Source organism: Ixodes scapularis, unplaced genomic scaffold, assembly GCF_016920785.2.
Source record: "Ixodes scapularis isolate PalLabHiFi unplaced genomic scaffold, ASM1692078v2 PGA_scaffold8__174_contigs__length_109621045, whole genome shotgun sequence".
Lineage (NCBI taxonomy): Eukaryota > Metazoa > Arthropoda > Arachnida > Ixodida > Ixodidae > Ixodes > Ixodes scapularis.
This window is the reverse complement of record NW_024609883.1, coordinates 29,197,059-29,216,485: the sequence shown is the minus strand read 5'-3', so window position 1 is coordinate 29,216,485 and position 19,427 is coordinate 29,197,059. Positions and strand designations below refer to the sequence as shown.

General features: G+C 48.3%; 1 protein-coding gene across 1 annotated transcript in view; it reads left to right on the top strand.

Annotated features, from left to right (window-relative positions):
* LOC115327797 (tyrosine-protein phosphatase non-receptor type 23) overlaps nucleotides 1-18,295 on the top strand; it is a 41,910-nt gene extending 23,615 nt beyond the window's left edge. The window contains exons 2-3 of the mRNA XM_029988835.4: nucleotides 11,066-11,369; nucleotides 15,734-18,295. Of these exons, the coding sequence (XP_029844695.3) occupies nucleotides 16,373-17,971 (1,599 nt within the window). The 5' untranslated portion in view covers nucleotides 11,066-11,369; nucleotides 15,734-16,372 and the 3' untranslated portion in view covers nucleotides 17,972-18,295. The remainder of the gene's footprint in view (nucleotides 1-11,065; nucleotides 11,370-15,733) is intronic.
* Nucleotides 18,296-19,427: the final 1,132 nt, after the last annotated feature.

Here is a 19,427-nt window from a genome sequence, read left to right as displayed (position 1 = left end):
GCTCTTATGATCGAGCGCAGGGAGAAAATGCACTCACTTTTTCCCATAGAAATGCATTACCGGAAGTCAATTTTCGACTGCTTGCTGTCTGCTTCAATTTGCTTCAGCACACTAGCGCCACTTGAACCTCTAGCGTACATTATAATAACTCTATGGTGTGCATGCGCGATAATTAAAAAAAAAAAAAGGAGCCAGTTGACTCCGCCTGGCGAAGGAAAAGCGCAATATTTGTTGAGTGTATTGGCATTACTGGCTGGCATAAATAACTAACGAAAGCGTTAAAAGCGCATATTTTCGCTTTTATATGTTGTAAAAATTGGTAACCACTTTATAAAATATAAAAGAAACTACTTTCTGAACTATTTGTTTCCCAAAATTCTGAGATATTCGCGTAGCAGCCGGGCAACACTGTCCATTAGTCGTTCTTCTTCGAAGTTTAGTGAAAGGTCGAATGTTCGGCGAACCAGTCGACCCTTGAGGTTCGAGGTCAAAATCGAGGTTCGAAAAACGTTTGCGACACCCCTTGTCATAGGTATAGGGTGTGTGTCGTACGCAAATATATTTTGAACATTGGTACATAACGTGGGCAGTGGATGACGTGTAGTCTGCGTGGCAGAGTGTGCAGCTCCTCGGGCACAGGTTCTGCGCAAGACACGGAAAGGAGCGGGAATTTACGTTTTAATCGGGAGGCGAAAACATTTCCCGCTCACTAGGCAGCAAAAAAAAAAAAAAAAAAATGTTAATTACGAGAGGGCGCACGGTTATGATGGTGTCCTGCAGCCCCTTCATAGACAAAAATAGACGCGCGATTGTTTAGCTATCTGTCTTCTCGGCGCCATCGTAAACAACGCACCAGCACCATACGCGAAGCCCGAACACTTCGTCTTCATATTCATATAAAGAGCAACGAAAGCATCAACAAGCAAACAAAAACATAGAGCCTCTCCACTCAGAATAACTTCGATGAGCGTTTCAGTTTTGTTTTCTGCATATATTTTTGTTTTTACGAGCCAATCCAGCAGCATTAAAAGTGCATCGTCAGGGTTGTCTTCGTGTATCTCCGGCTGTAGCAATGAGGTAACAGTTTGGCAGCGCATCCAGTTTGCGTGACTGGTTCAATCGTTGATAGCAGAAGCACAAAGGAGTTCCGTGACGATGCACTTTTCACGCTGATTGATTGGCTCTATCGGAGTTCGATGTTAAAAAAAAATTCGGCAGATACACTTAAGACTGCTTACGTGTAGGAAGACAAAAGCATTCCTACACGCAGTGCATTCCTACAAGCAACGCGCCACGCCTTCATCTTTCACATGGCACTCCTGATGTGACATCACTCTCCCCCGCTGCCCAGGCGCGGCACTCCCCGCCGCCTTCAAAGCGACAGCAGCGCGGATGCTTCGTCGCGGAAGCTTCGTCGCTTCCGCGACGAAGCATCCGCGCTGCTGTGCTTTTCTTTGCGTTTTATTTCTAAGGCACGTCCGCTTTGACCTTGACCGCCCCCGCCGCCTTCTGTGACGAAGCATTTGCGTTGTTGCCCTTTCGCTCAGCGAATGGGAATTTAGGTGCCATTTCGCTCAGGCAATGGGAATTAAGGTGCCGTTTTTCTCTGCTACAGACAACGCCTGCAGGCAACGCCTACTTCGCTCCATGGGACAGTTAATGCTTTCGCATTAATACTGCGGCAGTATTGGCCGTGAGTACATGCACGCGACTGTAGCTAATCGAGACAAAGAGGGGCACTATCCGTGCGCGTGAAGGATACTTTCCCGATGGCAGTTCGCTGCGGCGGTCGCATAACAAAGCCAGAGGACTTCTGGCAACTGCGCCATGTTCAGCGTTCCTGCATATGACACTTGATTTCCTCGCTTCACGAATCGTCGAACACTCGCCCCTTTCGACAGAACCTGCGAGGACCTGGCAATCACAACTGCGGGATATGCTGTTCATGGGGAAGTTGTAGTGAGATCGGCATTGCAACAGCCCCCCCCCCCTCCTCCCCCCCCCCCCCCCCCCCCGCCCCCGAACCCGCACACAAAAGAAAAAAAGGCAAAAGAAAAAAAATAAGCGACGGCGCCGATCCGTCGTTGTCGCCTGAAACGCCTTGTAGCTTCGCAACAGGGGAGGGGAGGGAGGCGATCGCCCCAGCAATATTCGCGATGGCCGGAAACCACTTCCCCAGCACACACGGCCCATTCATTTCTTGAACATTTCCGGTGCCACCACTCGTCCCGCCCCTCGGTGTGCCTCCCGATAGCGATGTTGACGGTGGAGGACGCCTTTTCGACGGCTGTGAAACGTCACTTCGTCGTTACCGATAACCTCCGCAAACGGAATTTCTTGCGACGTACAAGTATGAAGTATCGACAGCTGGTCTATAGGGGGACAAAGGGACACACATGTGCAATGGGATCGGGGCAGTCGTTCAATCGGCGTGCGCCGCGGTGTGGCCTGCGCGCGCTCAAGTGAAACTGGTTACGACTTTCTGTTCCACAAATCTGGATGTAATTGAGCAATGAGAAAGTACGAATGACTAACATCTCGTCCTGCAGAACGTCATCACCGCAAGAGTTCAATCATCACGCTCCGCGAAGTTTGGTTCCCGCTTTGTGTTTGTCGAGCGTCAGCTGCCCCCCCCCCCCCCCCCCCCCACACACACACACACACCCTCTCCCTGGCTGCATGCTTGATAGTGACCCTGATAAGATCCCTATTATAACTGCGGGTTCATTTACCTTTCTGGAGTATCCTGTTTTCCGTCGAGAATGGCGAAGGTTGCACTCTGCCGCATGCCTCCTTGTCATGCCGTGAAGCCATCTCGCCGCGCGCAGGAAAAAGAAATTGGGTTGTGTGAATGTTTATACAGCCTAGAACTTGGTCTGCCTCAGCGGGCGACGAGTCTTCCAGCTGTGGATGAGCAATTTAGTCAGTGCGGTACAACCGCTAGCCTGGTATCTTTAAGGTGCACCACGCTGTAGTGACACACGACCGCATTCCGGTACGATGCTCATCCAGATCGAAACGGGCAGGGGCGGGGATTGAACCCAAGATCCCTGGGTTCTGCAGCGCGAGCTTTCGCTCCACGTGCTCCGAGCTGGTGTGCGCTAGACCACTCGGCCACCGATTCCCCGCACCGCGCAGGAGCTACTTCGATTTTCGCCAACACGTCAATAGCTCGAAGTACAAGGAATCGTCATTAAGCGCTTCGTTTTAAGAAGTTTCTTTGGACATTCTGTGCTTTAAGAAAAAAAAAAAAAAAGAAATAAAAGAAAAAAAAAGAAAAAAAAGAGACACTTGCTAAGACCTTTTGTATAGGACAATTGGCAGAGCAACGAAGCATTATTTTGTTACAGACTTATATTATATGCCATATTTTGATGACTACGCAATTTCAATTTTCCATTTGATAAGGTGTAGCTGTGTGCGTGTGCGTGTGCGGGTGCGTGTGCGCGTGCGTGCGTGCGTGCGTGTGTGTGTGTGTGTGTGCGTGTGTGTGTGTGTGTGTGTGTGTGTTACCTTTTCCCAAGGATTGATGACTAGCCCGACGCAATAGCGGGTTCTTCCCAGTTTTATACAGTAGGTCTCGGGAGAAGATACTGACAAGTCGAAATAGGATGTACGAAACCGCTAGAAGGCATAGTTCTTTACTGGAGATGGTCTGTGGGAGTTTAAAGTGATGCCATTTGGTCATTTTAGGGCTTCTGCAACGTTTGAGCGCCTCATGGATCAGTTAATGAAAGGGAAGCTGAAGAGGTGACTTCTAGGGTACTTTTGTCTAGTGAATCTTAATATCACGTTCGTTTTCTGCGAAGATACAACGAAACGCGAGAAAACACGAAAAACTTCCGACCAGTCGTTACGTTATACCATAGCCTCCTCTATCCTCACAAAGCCTGGCAGTTCGACGACGGAGCCATAGAGTGCCCGGTCGCAGATTTGGGGCGCGAGGATCTGATAGCACAGAGCATCGAAGAGCCATTTCTCGGGGAACCTGAACGTCAGCGCACAGCTTTTGCAGCAGCGAGGACCCGAAACACACTTGTTCGCTCGGGACAAGTGTGTTTCGGCGTCTCGCCGCAGCTGGGCGCCAGTCACGTGGCTCTCCTCTCATCCGTTGTTTGCCGCTCCACCTTTTTTTTTTTTTTTTTTTTGTTTTGGCAGCTTTTTCTTGTGGCAAAGGCTGTGTCAGTATAAAAGAAGCTATGGTTATGCCCAGATATTCCGGCTGCCCAGCGCATGTCGCTTGTGTGGGCGGCGCGTGCTATTGCAAGCTTGCCAAGCATATTCCCCCGGACCAGTCATGGGCACGTTACTACTAAAATATGACAGTGTTACGGTTACAGTTACTCAGGTGAAAAAAAAAGTAATCCTGCTACAGTTACAGTTACAAAGTTTTAAGAGTAATTTGTTACAGTTACTTCGCTAAAGTAACGCCGTTACTTCGTCGTTACTTTATGAACACAAATATTAGAAAACATTCAAAAGGATCCTTCCTTCATATGCCTTTCAATTAGCATAGATTTTTATAAGACATTGTGTTGTTCATGGTAGTGAATCTGATTTTTTGAAAAACGGAGGTTTCCCTTCAAACCAATATTAACATGTTTGATTCTTCCCATTTAAATTTTTTCCATGAATAGTTCCCTGAACAAGATCATAATTTAAGCCAGTATTGGGTAAATCCACCTAATGATAAAGCATTTATAGTTATTTCTTAGGCAAAATAACAGGCGACTTAATTTTTTCTGAATGTTAAGCTAGCAGGTAAACGCTGATGATCCACAAATAACTTTAAAATAAGCGCGACCACCTTAAGGTATACAAATACAACAGCACGCGTCTAGATCTTGGATATGTCCAATCCTGGTGCTAGTTTACAATCGAATTTCTTTGGTGAGGCGAAATGGGACGGAAGCAATAAAAATCGTGCAAATGTCAAGTCAATAATAATACAGGTTATACCTCGCAATTAGCTTCTTAAGTGTGTTTTATGCCCCTTCAATCAACTCGTCAATCGAATCGCTTTCTACTGCGTGCGCACAATCTTTTATGAAACACAACGCTTCTCTTGAAAACTTGGAGAGCAGTGTAGCGGCAACATTCCTCCGTCAAACCCGCTGAAGACGTCAGTGGTGCAAAAGAAGCACTGATCGAGGTACAAACGACCCCTGCGTGTAGACTTTCCAACGCCTTTTGTGATCTTTTCTTCGCCACTTCCTAACCAGATCGGACACGTTTGCGCTCTTCCATCTCATCCCCCCCCCCCCCCCCCACCCCCCCCCCCCCCCCCAAACTAGAAGAGACTACCCGGAAAGGCCACGACGTGAATATCTACAAATCAAGTTATGACAAGTGCTACTCTGGTCCCGGCCAAGGACGGTCCTTTAATTTCAGGAAGACGAAGAAACAAGCAGAACGACACGGATGGTTGGGGCGAATACTCCTTTTCAAGTGACGGGACCCGAGAAGCATAGTCATGGGGGACAAGAAGTGGGCGACGGGCGCCAAGGCCGATAATTGGGTTGCAAAAAAAAGAAAAGGGAGAGTAAATGGGCCCCTAAAGTCAAGACCCTGCAAGGGTGCATCTGGGGGTTTGGTTTGACGATTCAAATTAAAAGGGAAGGAACCGCATGCTTGGCGGCAAAAAGACAAGGTTCAGAAAATCGGTTGTCCCGTAAGCCTGCGGTCGTTTGGGGCGACAATCACCACAAACTGTCTTCAGCAAAAAGCATTTGCTCCCTCCGCCGGACGAAGAACTTTAGAGATGCCACACTTTGTTACATCTGCGTGCGCTGTGGATGATGCACTATACACGGCGGGTACGGACACAAACATCCCCGTCAGCCCAGTTGGCGGGACCAGCTTGGCCAAGCAGGGTCACCACAAATTCAGTTTCTTTTGATTTAATTTTCTCGAGCTTTAAACGGTTTCTGCAGCTGTTTTTGCTGTGCCCTTCCCGTTCAAGGACTTGGGACTCTCTCACGACTCGAGTTGCGAGACAATTTGGTGCTCGTGTTTGCAATCTTTTTGCACATAACTCTGAGAAGGAACTGTAACGCCGTTACTCTTTACAGTTGCTTTAGAAAAAATAGTAACCCTGTTACGGTTACCAGTTATTCTCCCTAAGCAGTAACGAGTTACAGTTTCAAGTTTGAAAAAAATAACTAGTTACCGGTAGCGCGTTTCTAGTGACTAGTTACTGTCGAAGACTGTCCCGCACTGACACAAGTCGTGGCGTCTTTTTCTGACCTTTTTAAAAATAGCAAGAGGTCGCGTGCATAGCTTTCATAGGCGCTGAACATGCACAAGAACGAAGATTCCGAAAACTCCTTATATGACGTGACGCTTCGGGAAGGAGGGACTTCAGCGGTACTTTGGAAGTAATTTTCTGCAGCCTCAATCCTTGCACCAAATTGAAAAAAAAAAAAAAATAATCGCTACGTTCGAGGAAGCACTTTATCACTTTTCATCTGTGTGTGCACGTCTCAGGGAAGCGAACTTAAAAGTGAACGCCAAGAAATACGTTTTTTTTAAGAAGTTTGCGGTTTCTGGGCCACATTGTCTCAGAAAAACGGATGGAGACGGTTCCTGAGAAAAGAAAGTGAATCAAGAATGGGTCTTAATCGCAAAACCAGCGCGATGTAAGGAGCTTCCTGGGCCTACGCCAATACTACCGTATTTACTCGAATAATAGCCGCACTATTAATGAACATGACCCTTGCGTCTACTTTCCCACAGAGCACATATACAGCCAATCATTGTGTTGCCCATAAATAACATAGCGAATAACCAGGTCGAGAACACGATTTTACATAATACGCATTCTTTACAGACGGTATCTTCGCACGAAGACGTTATCTCTGACGTGTAAACAGCTGGAATCATGCTGTCGATCGCGGTGACTGGCACTCTGCGTGCTCTGCGGAAAAGCAAACCTTCGGGTTTTCTCTATAAACAGTGCGGCCATCACTCGAGTAAATACGGTACTGCCGATTGGATAAAATTCGCCACGATTGCCAAACGGCGATATTTTATAGTTTTGATGAGTCTCGGGGTAGTAGAGTTTGGGAAGCACAGCGCTATAGGTTATCGTCGAACATTGAAAAAGGTTTGCAATTTACTTAAAGTGGGCTCCATCCACCCTTCCTACAGCGGTTGAATTGTCTCCGTGCCCAACGCGTGTGTGTCTGAGTTGACATGAGGTTAGCTATTCCTGGGTGTGGCCAGGAGGCAGTGTTGTGTTTGTTACTAAAAGTAAGTAACGAAATAGCTTTAATTACTCCTTAGTCCGTCAACAAATTAACGTGTTATCGAATTGCAAATGTAACAAAATACTTGTACTGTTACTTTAACGAACGTTACATTTGCCTTCCTTTAAGTTCAGTATTTTGCAGCGATAAATTGTAGTGAAAAACTTCGATAGCAATTCATCTTGCACAGAGCGATTTTATATTTGTATCCTTTGTTTAGTAACTTTTTAGAATACAACGAGGTCCCAATGGCACGTTCACTCTTTTGCAGGGACCAAAAACGAGACTAATTCCAGTCTAAAGTAACGAGAACGTAATTTGATAGTAACACAGTTCGTTTAATTGTGAGCATTTCAGATTCTAACGAGTACGTTAGTGCGTTACTTTATAGCCTAACGCATTACCAGTAACGTCGTTACAGACGGATGGATGGATGGATGAATCCACCTGAGCTCTTTGGATCGTGCGGTACCTTACGCCACCTAGCCATTTTGTTTTACCATTTAAGCTTAGAATATTTAAATTTGAAAACTATATTCACTCCGCACTGAAAAAAAGTGAGGCTATAAAACCCCCTTGCCATCAGTTAATAAGAAAATGCCTAGTTTTCTCTCACTTTCTGCCACCATTCACTTAATCTTTGCTTGGTAATCTCTACAGTCTTGAAGTCCACTTTTCCTTCGCTGTCTCTAGAACCCAATGACTTTATTAAATCTATGTTGTCTTCGGTAGGCATAGGGTGAAGCCCTTTACAGTAGAGTATCAAGTGCTCAGCCGTCTCTTCCTCCTCTCCACAAGCAGCGCACACTGTATGCATTTCCTGGTACTTCGCTCTGTATGTTCTGGTTCGCAGAACACCTGTCCTTGCCTCAGACCTTATTCATTATTAGCGCCATCTCTCGGCGGCCACGGGTACTATCAGAGGCTCGGCGCCATCTTTGAGGCTTCTCCACCGTACCCGTCGCTCGCCGCAGAACGAACCCCTCTCCCCGCGTAGTGTTCGTGCATGTTTTTGTGGTATTTTTTTTTTTTTAGTATATTGTCAGCCGCTTGAGAATAAGTTAAATATATTAAGCGCAAGTTTGTTTTCAGTAGTTTGAATAAGAATCTCTTTTTGTAAAAATGAGCTTCATTCGAGCACCGGAGCAGGCCGACTCACGCATTGTTTCAGAATCCTGCGTTAACTTGAATGACCAGCTGATTATACCTGTTCGCACAAGGAAGATGTGTATGATATATTTAGCAGGGCCGTCAGCCTTTGTGTGACAGTTTGTTTTTGTTTGGCATTCGCGGCTGCGGGTCTAAAGAATGCGAGCAGTTCTTCACCCAGTGCGTCTTGCCCCAGAGTGTGCTGACCCAAATTGCAGAGTTCTATGATGGGTGCGTTCAACGTTTAATCTTGCTTCCCCGTTGTATAACCTTAGGGATATTGCAGATATGATTACACACACACACACACACACACACACACACGAGGTAAAAATTATTTTATTAAATAGATTTGTATTCAATTCCTTGGGGAGATCACCAAATGATAGCTCAAAACAGCATTATAAGGAGTGCGTGTGATACAGCACGAATTTAGTATAGTAGTACATTTATTGCAACTAAAAATAATAAAAACTACGCTGAAGATCTATTATACTAGCATACTCACACAAGCGTATGTGAGACACACAAGCGTAAAAGAAAATGACCGGCGTGTTGCCGCGGTGCAAATATTCAAAATATAACGTATTAAAAATCACTATTCTACGGAAAGTAATCATTTATAATCATCATGTAATAACGAATAAATTCAGTACTTGCGCATATATACTCTTTGGCCCCTTTAGAGAAAATGCATGAATAAATGTCGGCGGCATTTTAATGTGCTCCTCCTGGTAGTGCGCTCACATAGCTCATCGCGCTTTTTAATCTCGTGCTTACTCGCAATAGAATATGACCAGTGCTCATAAAAGTGGTTGCTTGCAGTATTTGGCTACAAATAAAATAGCTCATCCCACAGCGCAAACCCGATTTATTGGGAAGTGAGCAAGCGGGACAGTTAAACTCGCCAACATGTCCAGTTTAGCAGTCCAAAACCCGCTTTTATGCGTTCGACTACATCTTGAAATTGTTACTCGAAATGTGAGAGTCGCGAAATAATAATGATACAGCGTAAAGTAAGCGAGCGTTCGCCTTTGCTTTTTAGCATCGTTGTCTTTATCATTCATGTGCAAAACGAAGTTGTCACGACGCCTAGTTCTTCTGGCACTTTGCAGCAGCCTTCAATCGGATGTAAAAAACCTACTTGAGGGAGAGAAAAAAATGAAAGCCGTTTACAACTCCCTGTAACGCCGAATTAGAGCGCAGCTCTTGAGAAGGAGGAGGGAAGGGTACTAAGGGTCACGTGTTCTTGGGGGGTCACGTGACCTCGGAGGGGGGTCACGTGGCCTTGGGTGATCATGTGACCTCGCTGGGTCACGTGACCTCGGGGGGGGGGGGGGGTCACGTGACCTCACGGTTACGCCGACGCCGCTCAAGCCGGAAACGGGCGCTTAAGAGCTGCGCTCTAAAAAGAAGCGCAAAACAGTGTATTTGAGTGATGTTGACTGGACCTCTCCGTTGCTCTGCGCGAGCGAAGCTACAATACTAGCAACATGAAGCTCCCAAAAAATCACAAAATAATAGATTATCGCTGATGTTACATACAAATATCATGAGCCCTTCATGCCATCGTGGAAAGTGTTATACATTAAGGAAAATTGAAGACAGGTGCCGAAAAAACACAAGGACAAGAAGAGACGTAAACATTGGCGCCAGTGTTTACGTCTCTTCTTGTCCTCGTGTGTTTTCGGCGCCTGTCTTCGATCATGAGCCAACTGGCCCAAATCGCCATATTAATACAATGTTAAGGGAAAGATTAGGAGCCCTGTAAAAGGACACAACACTAACGCACGGGTGCTGTTTTTAGGAGCATGGATAGCGCAGGAAAGCGCTACGGCTATTCAAACGTTAACTGTAATACCCTTGACTTGAAAAGAAAAATAATACGATCCGAATCTTTAGATCGGTTGTTTTTAATTTTATTTCCTCGTTGAATACGTAGCGGATCTACAGAGCAATCGTGCGGTCGCTGCACGTCGCTTTCACACGCCGCAGACGGCCAAAGCGCCATTCGCCTCAAAGATGGCGTCGGAAGGAAGGTTGGCGTCACGTCCGACAGATGGCGGGCGAATCTGAATAAGGTATATTGTAACGCGTTACTTTCAACACTGCCTGGAGGGCTACGTGATGCCCTGAAAAAATGAGACTTTTACAAATCTCTGTAATGCGCAATTATAGAGCGCAGCTCTTGAGGAGGAGGAGGGGAGGGTGTGCCCCACCTTTTCCTCCTTTCCATCATCCTCCTTCCTTTCTCCTCTCCTCCTCCTCCAATTCAGTTTCTCCGCTAAATTTAGCGGGGAAAATGACGTCACATGACTTAGTGTCGCGCGTTACCTATGAAGAAATTCAGTTCCTACGCTAGTATCAGCGGGAAAACTGACGGCACGTGACCTCAACACCGATTTCATTCCCCGCCAATTTTAGCGGGAAATTGAATTGGTGTTATGGTCACGTAACGTCCATTTTCCCGCTAAATCTGGCTGAGAAACGGAATTTGTCCGCTAAATCTAGCGGAGAAACTGGATTTCTCGCTAAATTTATCGGGAAAGTGAATTAGTCTTCAGATTACTTGACGTCATTTTTCCCGCTAAATTCAGCGTGGTGACGCCGCGAAACATGGAAACGGACGCTTAAGATCTGCGCTCTAAAAGAGTTTTGTGGCGACACAGCGACCTGGTCCGGCTGGGCTGGAACCCCGACGATGGGTCCCGCCCGGCGAGGCTCGGCGGGGACCGAGACGAGAGGCTCCAGAACCTCGTCAACGAAGCCCGCCAGTTCCTGGCCTCCTTGGGGCAGCCTCCGGGGGACCGACAGGACTCGGAGGCCAGTGCCGAGCTCCGGCGGACCCTAGATCGACTGGACTCTTTGGGCCCGCTGCGACTGCTCTTCGCAAGGGGTCCAGGACGCCTGAGGGACGACGTGGACTCGGAGTCTTTCTCGTCGCCCCTCCCGCTGCAAAGCGAGACGTCTACGGTACGCATTTGCAACTTGGACCAGGCACCGGGAACACAAACTGGATGCACCAAACCAAACCAAATTTGACGTTCGTAACAATAATAATCCTTGGAGAAGGGAACAAGCGGGATAGGGGACAAACAGAAATCTCCAAACACAGCTAGGTGACTGGTGCGCGACCGAAAATATCTGCCTGGTCCTGGTATTGAACCAGGGACCTTTCCATTTCTAGTGGAGCGCTCTACCAGCTGAGCTAACCAGGGGTTTGACGTCAGTAGAGCAAGCGGGTTTTAACAGCTGCCACCAGCCTAACACAAACAATGGTGAACGGCCTGCATTTTAAGGGTATGATTATAATGCAATTAATGCAAAGGGACAAGCGAGTTGGGCAAGAATGAAGGGGAAGAAGGAGTACAGAGGACAAACAGAAATCTCCAAACACAACTAGGTGACTGGTGCGCGACCAAAAAAATCCGCCTCCTCCTGGTATCGAACCAGGGGCCTCTCCATTTCTAGTGGAGCGCTGTACCAGGCGGATTTTTTGGTCGCGCACCAGTCGCCTAGCTGTGTTTGGAGAATTATGTTTGTCCTCTGTACCCCTTGTTCCCCTTTTCCAGGAATTACTATTGTCATTCTTGTCCAGCTCGCTTGCCCCTTTCTGTGAACTGCATTTTAATCATTGACGTTCGTCTCAGCGTAAGGTCGGTCTGCCTTTGAAATGTGGCGACACTGGTTTCTGCTGTAGATGACAAATTTTGCCTTCAGTGCCACAGCTAGCTTAGGGTAAACGTGCGTCACGAGGAAACACGACCGAACACTGGCAGGTGCTCATTTAGATAGAAACAGGCAGGGGCGGAGATAGACCGCTTTAGAAAGTCTGCCCTTTGTTGGAAGATGTGAAATCCCTGCACAATGGCGGACACAAGCGTTCGCTCCCTGCTACAGCGCACTAGAGTACGGGGTAGTGTTTGGACTGGTGCGGCTGCTGTGCACGTGCGCGTGCACACGGTGCACGCGCACGACCACCACCATACTGACCATACTGCCGATGCGCCGGTGTCGACACCTATCGCGATCTACACCACACGCCTCACGCGAGCCGCTCCGGTCCTAACACTACCCCGTATTCCAGTACACTGCATCCTTGCGTTCGATTGCACCTGGGCTGCACGAGCCCTCCTCCAGCAGGAGCACGAGTCGAAGCTACCCGCTCGCGGCATTTGCACGCTCCGCGGTTTCGGTTGTTACGCCATTGTGCACTGGCGCAGTGGGTAACATCTTCTAACAGTCGGCACGTGGCTCTCGAAAGTGGTCTGCAGCGCGAGCTTTCGGTACAGGTGCTTCGAGCTGGGGTACGACGAGTTCACGCTCGAAGCTCAGAAGGCGCCGAAGTGTCAGATATATAGAAGGTTGAAAGACCTACGCTGTAGGCGGGACAAATTAAAGGGAACGAAGAGGTTCTTCAAAAAAGTGACAGACGTTTACAAATCTCAGTAATGCGAAATTAGAGCGCAACTCTCGAGGTATTTTGATCTCTGCAGTCTCCTCCTCTTCCGTGTCCTCTTCCTCCCCCGCACCCTCCTCCTCTGTACCCTCCCTTCCTCCTCCTCCTTCCCGTACCCTCCCCTCCTCCTCCGGTTACGCCGACGGCTACGGGGACGCCGACGTTGCAAAACACGCAAGCGAGCGCCTAAGAGCTGCGCTTTAAAAACGAGTCGGAGGTGAATCCTAGGGTATTTTTATCCTGTGAACCTGAACATCACGTTCGCTCTCGCCGAAGATGTAACTAAACGCGAGAAAACACGAAAAACCTCCGACCAGTCGTTACGTTTTTCCCGAATCTTTTGGCCGCAAAGAGCGTGTCGCTCGTGTGGGCAGCGCGTGCAATTGCAGGCTTGCCAGATATATTCCCCCGCACTGACACCAAATTATATATATATATATATATATATATATACCGGGTGTTTTTGCGAAGACTTTCAGAAATCCTAAAAATTAGGGCGTTTGAAAAAAGAAGAAACTGTCTTCGGGAACAAACTACCAGCCACGGCGGACGTCAGGGATTGCCAAAAACATACTAATTAGCCAGCTAATTAATTAAAATTTGTTAATTAACTTTTTAATTAGGGGAAATAGACATACGGTTCCAATTAGAAAGTTGCTGAGCGTTATTGAAAACCACTAAATCAGTCGTTTTCAGAAAGATTTTGAGCGCGTGAGAAGAGTAGTGCTGCACTAAAGTTACCGCTCTTTGAGCAGGTACAAAGCTAGCGGTTGCGATAAGGCGCCCGCGCGATTTTTCCGTCTCTTATCTAGCCCCAGCCTTGTACCTGCTCCACGAGTGGTAACTTTAGTACAATACTACGCTTCTCACGCGCCGAAAGTCTTTTTGAAAATGACTGATTTAGTGGTTTTCGATAACGCTCACCAACTTTATAATTAGAATCATATGCCTATTTCCACTAATTAAAAAGTTAATTAACAAATTTTAATTAATTAGTTGGCTAATTACTTTGTTTTTGGCAATTCCTGACGTCCGCCGTGGCTGGTAATTTGTTTCCGAAGAAAGTTTTTTTCTTTTTTTGACGCTTTAATTTTTAGGATTTTTGAAAGTCTTCGCAGAAACACCCGGTATATATATATATATATATATATATATATATATATATATATATATATATATATATATATATATATCGATATTCGTGATTTTTTAGGTTTAATGAAAACAATCTAAGGGTTTCTGTCCCAAATACAGAACCGCCTTAATTTCCCTTCAATTACCTCGGCGGCGTTTCTAACGCGGGGTAAAGTTTTGGCGAGTGTGACTTGGTAAAAGTGCAAGACGCAAAAGCCAATCGCAAGGGCTGATCGTGAAAGCGAAACGCACAAGCGAGACGCGAACGCGACACGCGAAAGCTTTACGACGGAGTGTGGCAACTCGCACCCATTTGCTGGCGTAATCGATCATTTAATTACAGCGACGAAAAAAAAAAAATGCCCTTCCCGTAGGACGTCGCGGAATGAGTAACAAACGTCTGCACCGAGATTTACCGACCCCAGAAAGTATTCTGTGTATGACAATTTGTCAGTTTCTTTCTTCACAAGTCTTATTGCGTTCAAGTGTAGTACAGCGTTTGCAACAACCTAGACACCGCTCCACTATAAACGCCGCCTCTCGGGAGGTAGTGCGACTATCAGGCGGAGATTAAACTTTTTAAAGCACGATATGTATTTTGTTTACCGAAGCATTTTGTGTCTTAGAGATTTTGAAATAAATAATCAATCGATTGGGTATAACATTGTAGGCTGCGGTAGACATTTTGGCACAAGAGCAATATTTTTGCAGTAAACATATTTTAATGAATGTGCTCTCACCAATAGATCAATAGGGGGAAAAAAAGGGGGGGGGGGGGGTGTAACAATTTTAAAAGGAAGGTGGCGGATGTTGGCCTTTGAAATAAATTTAATAGCTAGCGAATTGATTACTTAAACTCCACCAATTAACGTCTAGGTACACCTCCTGGCTGGAATATTTCGAGTGGAGACCCGCAACGCGCCGGAAGCGGCGCAATTCGTCACTAGGGAGTTTTCGTAGAACGTTTCCGCTGTCCCGCAACGCCCTCCGCAACCAGCTACGCTAGCCGGAACTCTACAGTCAAGGCCATCGGCGCGCCGGCGCAGTAGCGGCTGCTTCGTTGCGGAGGGCTTAGCGGAAGGGGAAACGCGGTCTACGAAAACTCCCTACTATCTTTATAGCGGCGCCTCGTGGTTGTTTCTTCATCATTGCAATAATTACTCCCTCGGTTGATCTTAAAATCGAATAGTATTACGTCACAAAAGACGTGGGATTGATTATAGGTAGAGCAACATGAACAATGTTGATGCTCATAACACGTTAAAACATTGATTAGTGGCATAGCCGGGTAAATCCGCCAAGAAATTGAGAAGCAAGAGACGTAAGCGCGTGGGGGCGTCAGAACCCCGAGATCTATTTCTAGTGGCTAGACCTAAATCTAGCTCCCTCATGCACTCGTCGAACGCGTTGGAACGCGGAACGGTTGCGTCCGACGTTTGGTTTTTGCATTCGAATTTGTTCAACGCGTACGTGGAGATAGAGACAGCCTTGCCTTCACTGCTCTCGTCGAAGGCGTTAGAATGCCAGCGCCAGGCATTTGGCTCTCGCATTCGAGCGCGTTCGACAAGTGCACTGGTCACAGCTTTAGGTCTACGCACTAATCATACCAAATCGGAGCTCGGCGTTCTCATGTCCCCTCTCCTCTCCTGCTCTCCCTCCCTTTCTCAACGCATATTTTTTTTTTTTTTGCAAATTGTTTTAATTGTTTAAAATTCCCTCTTTTTTGGTGCCACGCACCTTGCAGGCTGCTGGAAGGCCACGTCAGCGACCGCCTCAACGACCAGCTCAACGACCACCGTCCACGGGGCAACACCGTCAGCTGTCCGAATCGGTGCTTCGGCCCGAGCTACACGCGGTGCTTAAACGACCAGCGGCTGTCCGGGTGCGTGAGCGTCGGGCCACGTCACTACCTCGTACAGGGTCCCGACGACAGTGTCAGCAAGCAGCTTCGTCGGAACGTCAGTCATTTTTACGGCTTCCTTCCCAACTGCTACCTTCCACAACGCCCGTGCGTCAGCGACCACTTCATCTACGGCGAGTACGACCGCCTGCGTCGGCGTGTGAGCAGGGGTCTCGAGCAGCACCTCTGCCGGAGGCTGAACTAAGGTCACAGTCGGCAATAGTGCCTCAGAGACAACCTCTACGATTGCAGTGGGGATCCCCATCCCCACCAGAGCCAAACATAGAGACACAATCCCGGCTTCCGCCTGAACTGTTGTCTCAGTCGGTACGTCAGCGACCTCCACAGCTACCAGAAGGGCCGCCAACAGTATTCAGAGCAGACCAGTGTTTAGCATCTCAAGGAGTGGCATTGCCCGTATGTCTGCCTCGTGCAGGCAGTCGGCATGTGCCCGAAGGGCGGTCATCGGAGCCAGAGTTTCAAATGACGTTGCAGCCACAGCAAATAATTCCTCAACTACCTTCCATGCAGCCATTGACTGCACTCGTGCAAGAGCCCAGGACAGCGATTTTCTCAGGGCCCTCACAAATACTCTTATCAGATTCCCTACCGGAGCCGCCTCAGGACTCGCCGATTATGCTCCAACAACAAACTTATTCAGTGCTCGAACCGTTGCCTCATGCAGTGCATCAATCTATGCCCCAAAGACGGAAATCTCTGCCAGTTCCGCTACCAGTGTTGCAGCTCGGGGCACGTTTAGACTCGCATCTTGAATCGCAGCTAGAATCAAGTTCAGAGCTACAGTTAAAGTCACATTTAGGGTCGAGGCCGAAACCTCAGCCAAAGACAAAACTAATACCGCAACGGCCTCCTCCACCCCCTCCTCAAGCGCTTCGACCAGTGTGTCAACGACGGCCACCCCAACCAGAGCCACGTGCGGAGGTACATCTAGAGCTGCACCCAGAGCCTCCTCCAGAGCGACATTCAGAGCTTCAGTTAATTTCTGAAAGGCCAACCCATCCAAACTTCGAACCAATTCCTCAAAGTCAGCCGATCAAGCTAGTGCCTCAACCTCTTATTCACTCATATGTTCAGCCATGCGTTCAAGCATTGCAGACAGAACCTCCTTCAGAGCTACATCTAGAGCCTCGATTAATACTTCAACGCCCACCCGCTCAAAGTGCAGCAATGCCTCAAAAACGAGCGATCAAACCAGTGATTCAACCAGAGGTTCAATCAGAACCACAATCATATGTTCAACCAGATGCTGTATCAGATCTACAGCCTGAACCATGCACAGAACCTCTTTCAGGGTCACATTTAGAGCCTCAGTTAATACTCGAACGGCTGTCCCTTTCAAGTCCTCAACCAAAACCTCAGGGATGGCCCAGCAAAGTAGTGCCTGAGCCAGAGCTCCAACCAGAACTCCAATCATATGTTCAGCCAGGTGTTATATCAGAGCTACTGCTTGAGCCGCACTCAGAACCTCATACAGAGTCACATTTAGAGCCTCAGCTAATACTTGAACCCCCACCCCTTCCGAGTCTTCAACCGGAGCCTCGGAGCCGACCGATCCAGCCAGCGCCTCGGCTAAGGCTTCAGCCAGGCCTTCAACCGAATGCTCAAGCTGATCCGCAGCCGGAAACGCAGCCGGAGCCGCATGTAGACTCCCATGCGCAGTCACAACCAGAGCCGATATCGGCGCCTCGACGACTGCCTCCACCGCTGTTCGAACCAGGATCCCGACAGGGGGCCGAACCGTCCGAACCAGGATCCGAACCGGTGTCCGAGCCCCTGCCCGTTGAACCCGAGACGCCAGGACCGCCGCCACAGCGACCGCCTCGACGTCTTCGGCGACGCGGCGTCGACGACTCGTCCGCCTTCCACGGCGGGCGGCCAAGACGTCCGGTCCAGGGGGACTCGGGCCAGGAGCCTCAGCGGCTGGAGGACGTCACCGAGGTGCTCAGGCCTCCGCCCAGGGGGATCCCCGTTGTTCGGCGACCGTCCGAGCGTCCGGGCAGCGCGGCGCGTCCGTTCGGAAAGCCGGCCAGTGGAGCAGCCGAGCAGCGGCCGCCCCACTGACCCAGATGGCCTTCACCTTGGAGGTACAACGACCCCCCTTCCCTGCTACGCCGGCAGCGGCGTTGCGTCACGCCACGAGCCGTCCGCGAGCTCGGTTTCTTCTCAAACGGCCTGCGTGGTAGCGGCTAGCTTGACAGCGGCCGCTCGTGACCCGGGTCCGCTGGCTCGCTCTTCTTTGAATTTCCTCCGGTTGTCCGCTGTTTCTCCCGCGCCACCCCCGGCGTCGGTGGCGCGCGCTGCCATTCGCGCACTGGGATGGATATGTGCCAACGACGTTCAGCTTCGCCGCGTTGAAAGCGCAGTAAACGTCTGTTTCGAAGCCAACGACTTTCCTCTTGTGTGCATTGCGTGGCGTCGAACTAACACCAAAAAGCGTCTCTGGTACAGTCGTGATGCAGCCTTCGTTGCTGGCAGCTGAAAACCGATAGTATGGACAGCTTTGTTTTTTGACGTTATCACTTCAATGGGCAGCCAATGAAGTCGCAGCATGAGTCCATAATAACCAATCAGGATCCACTGAAGTAGTGACGAACGCTGTCACAGCAAGCCGCACTTATTTTCTTTAAGAACAAACACAGTAATTTGTCTATTTAACAGCCAACAACTTTCTTCTGTGCATTGCGTGACTTCGAATTACGACTGAGGAGTGCTTTTGGTGCAATCCGGATGAAGTCTCCGTAAATTGCGGCTGAAAACCAATAGGGTGTGGGCAGCTTTGTTTTGTCGTCATCGCATCACATGCGTAGCCAATGACATCGCACCGTTACTCAATAAGAGCCAATCAACACGAAGTGACCGACACCACCACAATAATATGGATTGACTGTATGAACAGTAGATCCCCCAGCAGAGGACGACGAAATATGATTACGATAGATGCATTATTAAAAAAATCATCTAATGGCTTGTCCGAGGCTGCTTTGTTTCAGGCTGTGTACGCTAATACGGGTCATTTTTAAAGCACAGTGGATTTTGTTGGGTAAGAACTCGAGCAGCCCATCGCAATCGTCGCTATAATTCTAACGCGCAACCCATCCCGTTTCGCTGGTTCTCTCACTCGTGACGTCATCCGTGACGCCCAAATGCATCGTGGGGTCGCTCCGTGCGCGGAAAGAATCACCGAACAAAAGTTATTCTCAAGTCAGCTTGTGCGTACATTCGGTCGTAGTTGTCAGCAAATCACTGCTTGCCTGCGAGAATAAAGAAACGATCACGGCGGTCATTACAATGTGTCCAGGTTACATAGACACCTAAAACTAAAAAAAAAAAAAAAAAAAAAAAAAACGTGTAGTTTCTGATGTTTATGCTTTCGCATTCTTACCGACGAGATAACGCAAGTAAAATGGCGGCTTAGCAACCAGAAGATGGCTCAGACCGTCTGGCGTCTCTTTCAGTAACTATTGACGTACATATGAACGGACGCGAGCGAGGCTTTTTTCTCGCAAATGAGCCTCAG